Source organism: Athene noctua, chromosome 29 (genome assembly GCF_965140245.1).
Source record: "Athene noctua chromosome 29, bAthNoc1.hap1.1, whole genome shotgun sequence".
Lineage (NCBI taxonomy): Eukaryota > Metazoa > Chordata > Aves > Strigiformes > Strigidae > Athene > Athene noctua.
The window spans coordinates 3,135,985-3,152,358 of record NC_134065.1 but is presented as its reverse complement, the minus strand read 5'-3'; the positions used below and the strand labels follow the sequence as shown (position 1 = coordinate 3,152,358).

General features: G+C 47.1%; 1 protein-coding gene across 1 annotated transcript; it reads right to left on the bottom strand.

Annotated features, from left to right (window-relative positions):
* Positions 1-1,974: 1,974 nt before the first annotated feature.
* On the bottom strand, positions 1,975-10,960 carry LOC141971451 (uncharacterized). Its single transcript, XM_074928790.1, has 3 exons — positions 10,160-10,960; positions 5,990-6,045; positions 1,975-2,206 (listed from the first exon to the last, which is right to left on the bottom strand). Exons 1-3 carry the CDS (start codon positions 10,958-10,960, stop codon positions 1,975-1,977), a joined length of 1,089 nt encoding a protein of 362 aa, XP_074784891.1.
* Between the last annotated feature and the right edge of the window lie 5,414 nt (positions 10,961-16,374).

The following is a 16,374-nucleotide window of genomic DNA, read 5'->3' as shown; positions in this document are numbered from 1 at the left end:
TCTGGACAGGGTGCCCATCACCTTCCAGAGCACAGAGAAACCTGACAGCTGGAGAGATGCGGGAGTCGAGGGTGACATCAGGACCATGACGAAGGGAAGGTGTTGTTGCCCTGTGTGTAGTACTCGTGACTGGAAGACGTGAGCTCTGTGTACAGGGTCCCAGTAGACACCAGCACGCCACAGGAGTAAAATCCTACGGGGCAGGTTGGACCCTCAGGACCACGTTGACAAATGTGTACTGACAATTCTGTTGTGGCAAACCCCCATTCTACCTGAAAAGGTCCACCAGGGCGCGGGGTGGACTGTGTCACGCTGTGGATGGGATGTGCATCCTCCTATTTAATTGAATTAATTCTCTTCCAAGTGAGGAACCCCTCGGTCGAGTGAGGGCCCTTTTATGCGCTGCAAATCTGGAACGACGACACCACAGAGGAGCGCTGACCTCATGAACTAACAATTTCAGACTTCGTCAAGCGCCGTATCCACCATTCTGACATTTCTGCTTTGACTCATTTTCCGTGCAGCTGCTCCACTTTGCATTTCTGTGGACGGCCGAGGCATTTTTTTAAGCACCAGCAAAGTATCTCTCACAGCAGCCCCAGGGCTGTCAGAGCAAAAGGTATTTCCACGCTCGCTCTCTCCACCGTAAAGTCTCCGTAAGAGATGCTCAGAGGTTTGTCCGGTGCCATTCGGGTTTGAATCACTGGGAAAAGCATGTGCAGAATTCAGGGGTGTGACTCCAGGGCGCGTGCTTGGACCCGACGACTTTGCTGCAGCTGAGATAATTTATTCTTTACCTACAGGAAAAATGTAATTGCCTTGCAGGAAGCCACAGGACTTGCATGTAAGGAGGGAAAAGACCTTGGTATCTGTTAAGGACAAACAAGGATTTTAGATTTAGAACTCATTGCTGCAGTCCCATGATTATGATGTGTTTTGTTTTTTGTGTTTTTTTTTTTTTTTTCCTGTTTGGTTTTTTTTTTTTTATATTAGAAGAGATATTTTAGAGTCACTTCCCGAGAATTTTACAAATCACAAAGCGCGAATAGTTCATTTCTGAATCTTATCTCTTCAAATTTGCCACATTTGAATAGAATTTCAAATGAAACTAGATAATATTTCTGAATCCTTCAGGCTAGATTTATACCTCCACATTTTTTAATGTCTCCCTCCCTGCGCCGTGTAGACCATGTTTTCTGGTCTATTTAGCCTTATTGACATCAAACCTTTTAAGAAGCCTGCTTTAAAGCTCAGCAAACTTGCTGGAAATATTTCTACTAACAAAAAAAGATCTTTAACTCTGGCTTTAGGATCATACAGATGCTTCAATCACAGGCCGTGTATCTTCAAAGTCATAAGCAGGGGAAAGACAACGTGAAACTGCCTCGCCAAGAGGATACTCCTGCAGATTAGAGAATGTACTGACACTAGCAAGCACTATTTTTCCCTGGATGAGAGACTGACCCAAGAATTTTGCCACATTTACTGGGGTGCTGTTGTCAGTATCATGATAAATAGTTGAAAAATTAATTATATTCAGAAACTAAGCAGATGCTGAAGCAATCCCAGTCCGGAGCTATAGTTTAAGACAAAGATAAATGAACAAACGTATACCAGAAGTTTGCAGCGTCATGACTTAGACATTTTATTGTCTTTCGCGACTAATTGGAGATTAAAGCGAGAAAAGAGAGTATGATACATCAACAGCATTAAACATCCCACACACCAAGAGGAAAGTTAACAGCACGAGTAAGGCTTACGAAGGAAAATCACACCGATCAGCGTGTAGCAGCTTCAAAGCGCGTTACAAGCATTTGGTGATTAAAGGCAGGCAAAGGAGAGAAGATTGACAGTCTCTAAATAAATGAGGAAGAGTGTTCAGGGCGGTATCTGTATCCATATCCGTATCAACGCCAAGGAATTGGGAGGGAAGCAGCGAGCAGCACAGCCCTGCCGGCCCTTTGCCGAGGGGGTTTAGTTGCCACAGCAGCCGCCGCCGCTACCGCCGCAGCAGCCGCTGTTGCTGTTTATGGTGTAGCAGCAGGTCTGCAGGGGCATGCAGCAGGAGGTGGGGTAGCAGCACTGCATGGGCTGGCAGCACATCGGCGTCTTGCAGCACTTGGGGCTGCTGGTGCAGCACACCACGTAGTTATTCCCACCGCATCCGCAGCAGCCGCCGGACATGTTGGTAGTAGTGTAGGCGAAGCTGGAAGGAACAGAGAGAGTCTGTCTGTGAGCAGGATATTTGTATCATTAACCCAAAGCTCTGTTTACGCTAAATTTGGAGATTCAAGGAGCTGCGAATGAGTTCTATCTTATTTGTAGTAAATCTTGCTTAAAATTCTGCTCCGTCTTTTTCCTGCAATCTTGATGCCCGCCAGGACATCCCTAACGCCTCAGCAAGAACCTCACAGCACAGCGCACATCGTCCTTGGTCTGGGCCCTCCTGAAACGCTCTCTGTCCCCTTCATGGCTTTGCTGATACTCCTGTAGCCTCTCCATCCTTCAACGCTCCTAGCTCGTCCCCACAATTCATAGCACCCAGTTCCTAAAAGCCCAACTTCAGGCAAAGTCCCCGTCCAGATACCCGGTTATATCTGGGTACTGTTAGAAGATATCCACAGCATTTTACTTTAGGTAAAAGAAAGGAAGATTTAGATGCTCTCACTTACCCTGTTGAAGACTGAGGAGAGGTGAAGGGAAGAGAAGATGAGCGAATGAAGTGAGCTGGGACAGGAGACCTTTTATAGTCCTAGACACCTTCCTCCTGGAAGTGAGACAGCCATTGACCATTTGAAGTTCCCTGTTTACTAACCCAAACCCATACTTTTTAGCTATACGTGTCTTCTGGTATTTACTCTTTGCCTTATTATTTGTGATAACTACCTTTGTTTTGACTCCTAATTGTTTAGCCTGCAGATAATCAAAGGGCTTCTATGAATACTGATGAATTTGTCCTCTCTGCAACCTTGCAAAGGAGCCAAAAAATGCGTCCTCGTATCTGTTTGACAAATGCAGACCGTGACGGATGAAGATGCTAAGGGATTTACTCAGCAGCGGCTGGTGCTGAATCAGTGTAAGAGCCGAAACTGAACCCTTGGGTGTTGTCATTCAGGCACGTGATGGGCAGTTTCATTGGGCTGATGTTCGAAACAAATATTTGGAAAATTTTACTAAAATATGTATGTTTGTTTCCAGTCACAGGACGTGCATGTGAGGAGGGAGCATGTGTTTGGGATGTGTTGGGAGTCATGCAGGTTCCTGGGTCTCAGTCACCTACACGTGAATCCACGCAAGATCATTTTGTCCTCATGCATGCTAAGAGCATCTTTGCTATGCTAAAGACATCTTTGTGTTTTGTCTTGCCTAAACTTTTGCAAATCCTCCAGTCTGACGGGGTTTGTTTGCGTGCGGACGTCACTAACACGAGAGAGCTTCAGTTCCTGCTCTGCTTTGCTGGCACGGCTTTTCTAGAAAACATCTAGAAAACTCTGAATTGAATATTGACTTCAAAGTATTTTGCATTTCAATTAAAAAGCTAAGGAAGGGGCAGCACTGCCTCTGCTAGTGGTAGCGTAAGGAACCGTGGCTCTGGGACTGGGCGTGATGCCTGGAAAGGCAACATGTCCCTCTTGCAACCTCCTCTTGCACCCAGCTGAAGTCTCCTGGGTGCTGGAGTCCTGGCACCAAGCAGAACCACCCCTGCCCAGCTCCTCAGCAGGGACGACGGTGGGTTTAGCGTTGGAGGTTGTGCAGGACTCTCTGTGGGTGTTGGGAGCGGTCAGTGAAGGAGCCCAGCATGAACCAAGAGGGTAAGAGGAAGATGAAGGTGGAAGAGATGTGACAAGCACGAAAAACTGGTTCTAACTGGGGTCATGGAGCTAAATGGGAGACAGGGATTCAGAAGTGATGCAGGAAGAGATGTTGCCGAGGTGAAACCATTTTCTGGGAGGTAGAGAGGAAGGGAGGAAGGTCAGCGTAAGGCCGAGCCTTGGGCAACAGAGCCAGGGTGCATGAACGCTTGTTGAATGCCAGCCGCTGCCTCCAGTGCACTTTGCTGGGGGGCTGAACGCTGGCAGGAACACAGGGTATTTGGGAGGAATTTTTTTCCACGGCCTAAAATTGCAGCTCTCATTTGAAGACCTCGCCACATCATCCTGAGAGGAGTTCTGCCTAATGAGAGGATGGTAGAGCCTGCCTGGCGAGTTCCCTGCCTGCTGCCTGACATCCTCTGGCATCCCCGGGGTGCTCTGAAGAGGGGTCCCCCTAGATGAGCTGCTGCCAGCCCGAGGGTGCTGGTAGGTGCCTTGTCTGGCTTTTTGCACAGTGCGAGGGGGAGCAGATTGCAATTTTAGTGCCGTTTCACGCCTGCAGTAAAAGCAACCAGCTCCTTTCCAGGCTCTCTTGGAATGAAAGCAATTCCTTGAGCGAAATCCTGGAGAAGCAACAACGCATTTAATTGCAACTTCTCCAGACTGGGTAGAACATGCCCGGCATTTCCTTTCCAGCAGGTCCCCTCTGAGGAGGCATAAACTTGTCTGCCCATGAAAACTGATTAATTTACCAGGAATTAATGAGGCAGAAGCAAAGGGGCACACTTGTGCCTGCAGAGGGAAAGTTCTCATTGGCAAATCCTGCAACTGCAAGAAGAAGTGATGATCTAGGGGGGCATTTCCCACCCATGGGAGGCACGTCCAGCCATTCATGTAATGAAGGTGTTTGAATGGGCTTTGGTGAGGGGGCTACGGACCTTAACGCAAGGAAGGGACTGAAGCGGTGTGGAAACAGAGTCAGTAAAGGGCACTAGACACGGAATAAGGACTGTGGTGCGGACCTTGCACGCTGCGTTTTGGTACAACTCTCACTGAGCCAAGTTACTCCGTGAAGACGGTGGTTTCTCACCACTTGTCCTAACCTTTCAACTCGCTATCTGGTAACCCAGACATTTTAGCAGAGCTAAGACCTCTGTCTCATAGACGTTAAACTGTTTCTAGGGACTGTAGGTTCTGAAGCTGCTCCAGCTGGTTGAAATACATGGAGATCTAGTCGGGATGTGCCCGTGTCAAACTGTTTCAGAAGAAATTCACATCCTTTACAAGTTTATGTATTATTTTCTTCTTACGTCTTTGCAGTTTTATAGTGAGGGGAGAAATATTGCTCGCAGAGATGCCACTCAGCTCGTCTTTGAACAGACTTATGCAGAAGCTCTGAAATGCATCAGGGATGGTTTGATTTTCTCTGGGTGGGCAACCCCCCTAGTTAGACCATTTTAAGGAGCATCGCAACACTGGAAAAAAAAAATAAATGCAAAGACAAGGCGATCGGTGCGGTGATGCACTCTGGATTCGCCAGCTAACAAACAGATAACCACCAGGAGTTTTGCAGAGTCATGAACTACAGGCTTTATTGGTTTGGGTTTTGCGTTGGGTTTTTTGTGGTGTTTTTTGTTTTTTTTTGTTTTTTTCCAGACAGATCGAAGCAAAACAGTGCTGAAAAGAATTAAACATCCCACACACCAAGAGGAAAATTAACAACGCGAGTTAGGCTTACAAAGGAAAATCACACTGATCGGTGTGTAGCAGCTTCAAAGCACGTTACAAACATTTGGTGAACAAAGGCAGGCAAAGGAGAGAAGATTGACAGTCTCTAAATAAATGAGGAAGAGTGTTCAGGGCGGTATCTGTATCCATATCCGTATCAACGCCGAGGGAGGCAGGAGGGAAGCAGCGAGCAGCGCAGCCCTGCCGGCCCTTTGCCGAGGGGGTTTAGTTGCCACAGCAGCCGCCGCTGCTACCGCCGCAGCAGCCGCTGTTGTTGTTCATGGTGTAGCAGCAGGTCTGCAGGGGCATGCAGCAGGTCTGCATGGGCATGCAGCAGGTTTGCATGGGCATGCAGCAGGAGGTGGGGCAGCAGCACTGCATGGGCTGGCAGCACATCGGCGTCTTGCAGGATGACTTCTTGGTGCTGGTGCAGCACACGGTGTAGTTACTTCCACCGCATCCACAGCAGCCGCCGGACATCTTGTTGGTAGTAGAGTAGGCGAAGCTGGAAGGGAGAGAGACAGTGTCTTACTCTGCCTGAATCTCCCAGTTGTTTAGGCAGCCTAAAGCATCCTAATCTCAAAGTCCGTCCCAAATTGGCTGGGGAAGCTCCTACTGTTCAGAGTTCCCATGACAGCCTGTCCCTGAGATCTCCACTTTTTTACACTGGACACGGGCGCATTTGGCATATTGTCCAGCACAGGTTCCACCAGAAAGAAACCACCCAGGTGAATCCCCAAAACCTCTCAAAATTGATCCTAAAACCTCTCAAAATTGATCCTAAAACCTCTCAGAATTGATCCCTAAACCTCTCAAAACTGATCCCAAACCAGACAGCACAGGAAATCCTAGATGTCTTCCTGCAAAAGCACACGGAAGCATGGTAGAGGACAAATGAAAGGGCAAGTAGTAAGCTCTGACTTACCCTGTTGACCAGTGAGGACAGGAGAAGTCAAGCTGAGCGAATGAAGACCACTGTGATGGGCAGCTTTTTATATGCTTCAGAGCCACCCCCCTGGAAATGAGACATTCTCTGGCAATTCTGACTTCACCCTGTATCACCCAGTATCTGCCTCTCACGTGTCTTCTGGTATTTAATCTTTAGCCCTTTCTGCTTGCTTACCGCCTCAATTCTGCACCATAATTAGTTGTACGTATAAACAACAGGTGCGAATTTGCTAATGAATTTGCATTAATGGGAACCGGAGGTAGCTCTAAGGTATTCCTATCCGCTTCCCAAGGAATGACCTTGAGACACAGAGACACTTAACAATGTGCCCGGGGCAGGCGGGTGCTGAAGTGGTGGGATAACCATGCCTGGAACTTGGACATGTCACCACTCACGTGTCCCCTCTGCACTTGGTTGGGATTTTGGCGGACTGGTGGAAACTATTGGTCAATGTTTTTTTTTTTTTTTTTCTTCCTGCCTCTGAGAGGTGGCTGCGTGGTCAAAGACTGAAGAGTTTCTCCTTTCTTAGTCTCCCTCCATGGTGCTTGGTCCTGACACAGCAAGCTTTTTATTTCTGCTAAACCATTAAGAATTTCTTTTCATTTTTGTCCATGGAAGGGATGGATTAAGTCTAAATCGAGCAGCTTTTAAAGCAGTAGTTAGCTTTTTTTCTGTGTTGTTTCCCTATACTCTATTTTCTGAGATTATTTCTACGGTCTGCGAGACCAAGACAGCTTGTATTCGATGGTATTTGTGGTGATCACATTTGAGTGTTTCACCCGAACAATTTGATTCTGTGTCACTGTAGGGATGCACGAGATTCAAGACTGGAAATCCAACCCTGGGTGCATTTCCTCACGCCTTTCCCCTGTACTTTGGGAGCCCAGTTAGTATCACACAGACGCTCTGAGTTTGGACACCTGACAGGACTTTTCCGGCAACTGCCTGTAGTTGTTTTGTCTTAAGGCCAAGGCTGCTGTGCATGCAAAGCTTGATTGAACAGTCGGGAGGGAATGGATAAGGTGGTTGGCGTCAAGGCAGGTGTTATGAAACAGGCTTGGGGCAGGGGGAGGAATTGTGGCCATGTGCAGAGCCAGGACAGCTCCATGGGAGAAGGACGTATTGATGGAATTTTCATCTACTGAGAGGGGACACCAATGTAAGATGAGAATCCCAAGATGTTGAGGCACGTGATCTATTCACGGCACATAAAGGCTGCCATCGTGTTCAGCAGACTCAGAATGTGAGGCTGGAGTAGTGGCAGGTGACTGGGACACGTAGTTTCTTCCCAAGATGAGAACATGACTTCCGATGACGTTGGGTGTCTCTTCTGGAATTGTCCTCAGGGGAGAATTGTTTTGGTCACACGATAATAGCCAGATATCTGCCTGCAGGAAGTAATGCCCTCTTTGTGTAAACCCTCAGACGTGTCCTCCACTAAGTAATTCATCGCCTTTTTATCAGGCTTTATTGTTGCCATATTGACCAAGATGATCTCTGTGTTAGAATCATAGAATGGTTTGGGTTGGAAAAGACCATTAAATGGCATCGAGTCCAACCACCCTGCAACGAGCAGGGACATCTTCAATGAGATCAAGTTGCTCAGATCCTTGTCCAACCTGACTTTGAATGTTTCTGCGGATGGAGCACATACAACCTCTCTAGGCAACCTGTGCCAGCATCTCACCACTCAGCATAAAAATTTTCTTCCTTCTGTCTAAGTGTGAATCTACCCTCCTTTAGTTTAAAACCATTACCCCTTGTCCTATTGCTGGGCCCTATTAAAAAGTCTGTCCTCATCTTTCTTATAAGCTTCCTTTAAGTACTGGGAGGCCGCTCTAAGGTCTCCTTGGAGCCTTCTCCAGGCTGAACAACCCCAACTCTCTCAGCCTGTCCTCACAGGAGAGGTGTTCCAGCCCTTTGATCGTTTTTGTGGCCTCCTCTGGACCTGCTCCAACAGGTCGATGTCTTAGAAATGGATGTGAATCCTGCAAGGCTGTTACTAATCAGGGGTTTATACAGATATTGAGGAGATACTGACATTTAATGTGTAGTTGGGTCAGGAAGAACGTCTTCTGCACTAAGTCCCTTTTACATGCCATGTCATGCCACGATGACTTTGTAAGCTTCCATGGTGGTTATGTGAATTTGAGAGATTCATACTTTTGTGAATGGGGAGGAATCTGTCGCAGAAGCTTTTCCAGCATGGGATGACAGTAATATTCATGAGATTTACTTAACAGGATGCTCTTCTGATACAGTACGTTATGGTACGGTACAGGATATCCTTCTGCCAGTGTTTTGTACCTGATTTATCTGTTAATAAAAATCTCCCGAAGACCTGAGTGATGTCTTCAGAAGACTCTAACACGGTAGAGAAGATTATTCTAATGAAGACTTTGTGCACGCTCGGAAGATTTGGTTGAGGGAAGCAATCAAGACAACGCTCAAGGCGTTTTTCTGAGACGTGCAATTCACAGCTGAGTCCTGAATTTTAATAGTAAAGGAAGTCCCAGCCAGGTAGAAAAGGTATCGTTGACTCATGTGTGTGCTATTTTAGGTATGAAGCTTTTAAGTTGTATGCTAACGCCTGGGTTTCATTCCACTGCTTGTAATCCAGGAATGCTGCATATGAAAATCTCTGCTCACATAAAAATAATTCACCTATTTAAGGGGTTTTCTGAAATTTTGGTTTTGAGCTTGGTAGTGGGAGAAGATGGTTCCTGCTGTTCAGAGAGTAGCGAATTCCTCTCAATATTTATTGAATTACCCATTCCAGTATCAGGGAAAGGTTCCTACACATCGTATGGAGAGGTGTGGTTACAGATGATGGAACTATGCATGCTTCATTCACTCTGTGTCCTTTGAGTTTTATTTACCGTAACCATTTAGTTTTATAATAAAAAATGAGCTAATTGAGGCAGATGATCCGTCGGTGCAAGAAGGGATCATACTGCTCTGCTCACTCTCTTTAGACACGGTCTGATTTATGCCAATGGGAAGCATGGCCGGGCAGCTCTTTGCTTCCTAAATGTTCTGCTGCCCTACAGAAGCACGTCTGTAGCCAACAGGAGCCCGGGATGAAAGCACAGAACGTGGCACCACGATGAGGACAACCAAAAGACAAGATTTTTGCATTTTGCTTGATGCTAAGTTTTATTGTCTACAAGTCAAGAGAGAAAACGCAGAATGATCCCATTAACAGCAAAGGTATCCCAGGTCCCATACACCAAGAAGAGAATTAAGAGCCCCACTAAGAGCTGAATTTACAGAATCTAACAGCTCTTTGCCTTACGCAACGGGTCGTATATTCAAGTGCATTGCAGGTGTTCAATGATTAAAGGACAGAAAGAAGAAGAAAAGTTTGAAAAGAAGAAAATCTCTAGGTGTTTACTCCATCATGGTGTGAACCACCAACAAATGCACAGGTTTTCATCTCCTTGTGCCTGTTCTTGCCCCACACCAGAGACGGGAGCCAGCAGAGCCGCTTTTGCCACGCGGACTTGGCTCAGCAACGCTTCTTGATTGCGGCGCAGCACTGCTGGATGGGAATGCTGTACTTCCTCATGGGACAGCAGTATTGCACGGGGCTGCAACACACCACAGCGGGCTTCTTCACCACGCAGGAGCAGCAAGACAGACATCCAGAGCAGCAGCAGGGGCGGCACACCTTGGTGCAGCAGACGGACTGCTGGCACGGGTCGCAGCAGACGGACTGCTGGCACGGATTGCAGCAGGGCTTCTGGCACGGGTCACAGCAGGACTGCTGGCACGGGTCACAGCAGACGGACTGCTGGCACGGGTCACAGCAGGACTGCTGGCACGGGTCACAGCAGGGCTTCTGGCACGGGTCACAGCAAGACTGTTGGCACGGGTCACAACAGACGGACTGCTGGCACGGGTCACAGCAGGGCTTCTGGCACGGGTCACAGCAGGACTGCTGGCACGGGTCACAGCAGGGCTTCTGGCACGGGTCACAGCAGGACTGCTGGCACGGGTCACAGCAGGGCTTCTGGCACGGGTCACAGCAGGACTGTTGGCACGGGTCACAGCAGACGGACTGCTGGCATGGGTCACAGCAGGGCTTCTGGCACGGGTCACAGCAGGACTGCTGGCACGGGTCACAGCAGGGCTTCTGGCACGGGTCACAGCAAGACTGTTGGCACGGGTCACAGCAGGGCTTCTGGCACGGGTCACAGCAAGACTGTTGGCACGGGTCACAGCAAGACTGTTGGCACGGGTCACAGCAGGACTGCTGGCACGGGTCACAGCAGACGGACTGCTGGCACGGGTCACAGCAGGGCTTCTGGCACGGGTCGCAGCAGCAGGACTGCTGGCACGGGCTGCAGCAGACGACCTTCTTCTGGCACGGGTCGCAGCAGACCGTCTTCTGGCACGGCTGGCTGCAGCACACCGTTTTGCTCTTCACGACGGAGCAGCATCCCGTGGAGCAACATCCGGTAGAGCACATGCTGTTTATGGTGTAGTGGAAGCTGGAAGGAGCGAGGACCTGAAACACAGTGTACTTTCAGCTACAGCTCACCTTTCCAACTACATCGATGTGTTTTATGTTGGCGTGTAAACGCTGCTGTCTAGGCCCTATCACACACTGCTCCCTGTCTTGCGTTGCAAAAAAAAAAAAAAAAAAGATCCTTACAGAAATCAAGTCTCCCGTCGCTATCCCAACAACATCTGTGCATCTTTTGAACTATCCTGGGAAGTAATCCGCTTGTGCTCATCCATGAAGATCACTCCCCGAATTTCTATCCCAAGAAGCTTATTTCCCACCGTGCTCTCTCTACCAACCGTCCTTTGCAATAAGCAATAAACCAAAAAGCCTGGGAAAATCTGGATTTCGGAGTGAGCTGTACATCATAGAATCAGAGAATAGTTTGGGTTGGAAGGGACCTTTAAAGGTCATCTAGTCCAACACCCTGCGAAGATCAGATACAAAGACGTTTTCCGGTTCGTTGCTCGACGACAAGCAAATGAGACCCATTCCTACCAAGGAACACTGCTAACAGGTTAACACTTACCGTCCTAACTGAGTGGTGCAGTTGAGTGAGGAGCAAAGCACAGGGAGACCTTTTATTTAGCTCAAAATTGTCCTGCCGGAAATGAGGTACCCCACAGCAATTTGTGATTTACGCACTAAGCCTATACTTATTTGTTGAATGTGCCTTCATCTATTGAGTCTTTGCCTCGTTGTTTTTGACCAACCCCTCAATTTTGTGTCATTATCAATTTGTTCTGTAAATTTTTTACAATTTTTTAATGTCAAGTTAATTCTCGTGTGATGCTTGTGAACTGCTTAAAAGGTATGTTTCTGCTTATTTTGCATATGGTAATGCTGTTGCAGCGAGATAGTAGGTGGCTTGTTCACAGCTAGTGAATGCTCAGTTAACGTAAAAATCATAATTAAGATTGAGGAGCAGTGGATTCCAGAGGCATGCAGAAGCCTTCTGGACATCAGTCACTCCTCAATATGATTTTTTTTTAAAAAATAGAATTTCAACAAGTGTAATTCCATGGCTCCACGTTTTGTTTCTGAATGCAGAAATGGTGAAGACCGATTCTCTGGCCATCAGAAGGGCAAATGTGTAACAGAAAGTTCTTGACATCTCATCCTTTGCTGCCTCATCCCATCCATGCATGGGGAAAAAAAAAAAAAAAAATGCCCTTGACCGTACCAATATCAGAAATCTTAGGCACAAATTCATTATGGAAATCCGGAATAGAGTTTGGGTCAAATTAGAGTCCATATTTTTCCAATTCCTTTTTGACATATATAAATAAAAGCAAAACTCAAAACTTTTCTGGAATTTTTACATCCTGTTTCTGCTTAGCATAACTTGATCTGCAAAATTCCTTTTTCTTTTTTTTTTTTTTTTTTTTTTTTTTAAATTTCTAGTATGCCCTCAAGTAATGAAAGATCCACCCACGGATGTTATTTTTGGAATAACTCTGTGCTCAGTTCTGTCACCCATTGGCAGTCATTAGTGCTGATGTTAATGATCATGTTGCAATTATTCATTAATGATGTTAATATTTATTTTGCGCAAAAGCCTGAAGGCCTCACATGATGCCTTGAGCATCTTTAGGATTTCAAATTAAACTACGTCTTCTTAAAAAATTCTCTCTCTCTCTGGTCAGAGGAATTCACAAGACTTGGGACCGTGGCTGACGTGATTAAATGTTTTGCTTCTGAGATCACCCCGAGGAGAAGGGCTGCTCCTGCTGCTGCAGGGCTGTGCATCCGTGGAAGCGGAGCATCAAAGGACCCGTGACCACCCTCTCCTCCAGCGTGCAGCTTCACTGGAGATATCCTGATTTCTGCTGTGGTGAAGGACAGATGATTTAGGATGTTTCTGCCTAAAGCGCGATCCAGATCGCAGATGCTGAGGACAGGGTGGGTCGTTGTGAACCTTCAGTTTGACTTCTGGTGACATAAAGCATCTGTTTCCACTGAGTTCATGCAGTTTTTATTCGGCCACGTCCCAGCTTTTAGAAAGCTACCCAGTCTTGTTTCAAAGAATTCAAAGGACCGTGAAGTCACCACTTCTTCAGGCAAGCTCTTTCCAATGTTCCCATCCATTACAACATAGGCTTCACTTCCTAGTCAGTTTGGCTTCATGCTAATGACCAGCTTAGACTAGGTCGTTGCCATAAATTATAATCTAATTAGTGATAGAGATTTACACCAGATGAGTACCTACATCTCAGCTGACAATAATAGAGGCTCGTGCCAATCTGGGAGGTGGCCAAGGGGGGATTTCTGAGCCTGCAAAGAAGTGACAGGAGACTCTGACATTAGAGACGTGGGCGATCCTGAGCAGTGAGGTAAAATAAGAGTTGTTGATCAAAATGAGGCAGTTTGTACAGACCTGGTGCATCCAGTGTCCCTCTGAGTCAAAAAGCCACTGCTGCTATTAGAGTTGGATGTGAACATCAGAGATGTCTAAAGCCAGGTGAGACAGATCCACAGGCAGCTGGGAGACCCATAACCGATTTTACAAGAGCAGTTTTACAAAAGAAACTTCAAATTAGATTCAAAAGAAGATCCCAATTAAATTTCCCAGAGTGAATGAACTTAGCAGGCTCTGTAAGATGCCCAGAGTAACACCACTCTGTTTGGATTTGAGAATTACGGATGAAGTGAAGCAATCCTCGCCATGAAACAGCTAAAGCAAATTCCTCCTCATTAATCCTTAGGCATTTGCGCATGGTTTATCCTGGTTGTGGAAATCTGCTGTTACGTTATTTAACACACATTCAACAGAGCAGAAATATTCCTCTAAGCTATCTAGAGTGTTAGCTATGGAGGACTTATCTTGTCGAGTATCTACGATCTCTGATTTAAAAAAAACCAAACCAACAAACCCACAAAAATCTAACAAGATAAAGCATCCAGAAAGGTTTTGGTCCTCGATGTTCCAGGTGTCAAACCTCTCTAGGACTGACAAAAGCTGAGAAGGGAAGAGAAGGGAAGGGAAGGGAAGGGGAGAGGAGAGGAGAGGAGAGGAGAAGAGAAGAGAAGAGAAGAGAAGAGAAGAGAAGAGAAGAGAAGAGAAGAGAAGAGAAGAGAAGAGAAGAGAGAAGAAAAGAGTTTTTTTCCTGTTTCCCTGTTACTGCTCCCATTTCTCATCCTTAAGTTAACAGGAATTTCAAGCTTGAGCACAGCAGCAAGCGTAACCAGTTCAGAGGTTTTGGGCCTTTTGTGATATACGGAAAAGGAAGAGGAAATAAAAAGGAAATAAAATGCGCTGCGACTAGTCACAGAATAGAAAGTTGGAGGCCTGGGGCAGCAAGAGAAAGTGAATGTATATTCTTGAAGCCAAACCCACTCCTATGGACAGAAGGCCTTACTGACTCAGCACCCAACTGCGGAGTGGTAAAGAATGAAAAAGCAAAAGAGTTTTGAATATAACTGCCAAGGGTCGCGTGAAAATGAGCCACCGCTTAGCAATGGCAACAGCTTGGATGTAGGTGAGTAATTAATTGCTCTCCGCATCCCATTTGCGACTTTTCCTTTTCGGCTGCTCCTCTATAATGACAATTTTCTCCGTAACTTATAAATAACAAATTCTAATTACTTATATACACCAACTGGTCATTTACTAGCTACTTGCCGTGCCCAGCTCATCCAGCCTATTTCCCATGCCTGCCCTGGGATGGATGAATCACGCTGGGGAAACCTTCTCTCATTTCACACTGTAGAAATTGTTTAATTGGGGGTGTTCCAAGGCAGGTTCCAAACCCGGCAGGATTCGCTTTGTTTTGTTTCCAAATATAGCAGCGGCTTTTAAAGATCGCGTCTGCAATAAAAACATGAACGTGCAGGCCGGGCCCCTGGCTGTAACGCTGAACCCCCAGTTCTATCTGCTGAGCTCAGTGCAAATACTCGTTTTCACAAGGAATTAACTCAACGTGTTTCTCCCAGCCCTCTTCATCCTGGCATCACTGGTGGGTGCCATGGGCATTTTCCTTGCCTTCCGCGCTTCCTTGGCATTCCTCCAAATTCATTTATTTTTACCAGTGATCCAAACATGGCTCTAAAACCGTGTGGAAAAAAAAAAAAAAAAGATGCTGCCAAACAAGCAGATATGATGATGTGGTGACTAAAACCATCCAGAACTGTTAGGTAGGCTTGAAATCTAATTTTTATTTTCTTGCTGAAGAATGAAGCGACAAAGCGAGGAAGAAACTATTCCCAGCAGACAGTGTGCTTTGAGTTGGCAGAAAGAAGATAAAAAAGCTCATTAAACCAAGAGACTTCATCCTAAAGACACGCTACCGTACAGCTGTTGGAATTTCTTGCAGAGAAGCGGCTGGCAAGCGATGAGCAAGGAGACGAGCTTGAGGCTTTGGGTGAGGAGGGAGCAGGTGGGTCCTGGTGTCGGGGCCGGATCCTGCTGTTAGTACTTGGGGCATGTCGGCGGCAGCTTGCAGATGTTCTTGGTGTACTGGGGGCAGTAGGGCTGCATGGGGGGGCAATAGCGCTGCATGGGGGGGCAATAGGGCTGCATGGGGGGGCAATAGGCCTGAACGGGGGGGCAGCAAGGCATCACGTAGCTGTACTTCTGCACAGGCTGCCTCTGGATGGTGTAATGGCAGGAGGGTCCCGAGTTGTGGCAGGAGGAGTGGGATTCGTGGCAGGAGGTGTTGTGGTCGTGGCAGGACCCGCGGGAGCACATCTTTCCGGAGTATCAGCAAAGCTGTCAGGAGCAAGAGATCAGTGTGGGTGAGAGGGCTCACCCAGAGTCACTTCTTACATTTCCTCCCCCATCCCCCCCCCCCCTTTTTTTTTTTTTTTTAAATAATATTTTTCCTGAGATCCCCAGCGAACGGTTTCTCTCTTTTTGCCTGCCTAATCCAGACCGAATGCACTCTCTATCCTGCCCGATCTGCAGGGCTTGCTCTGGCAATTGCTGTGTGAAGCTTGGTCCCTGCAAGCTGATGCAATGAGCCCCATAAACCGCTCCCAAACTCCTTTGTAAAACAGCACAGAGCTCGTGTTGCCGGAGGATCCCTTCGTGTACCCTTGCTGCACCTTCCCTGGTGACCCCCATCCCTCCATCTGCCCTTCACTCCTCCTGCCTCAGAGCACCTCAAGGGTGCAAGCAGAAGGCATTTCACTAAGTCCCAGCTCCCAGGAGATCCATAAAACCCTCTAGTGGAGGTTTCTTTTCTCTCAGCCTGAACAAAAATCGTAAAATTGGTCTTACCCTCTTCAGCTTCAGAAAGAAGTGTCTGGAAGCGAAGGTGAGCGACTGAGGACGACTGGGCTGAGCGATCTTTTATACGGCTCAAAAAAGTTCTCATCTCGGATATGAGACACCTCTTTGCAATGGCGATTTAATTATTTCCGCACTAAATCCCGCAGAT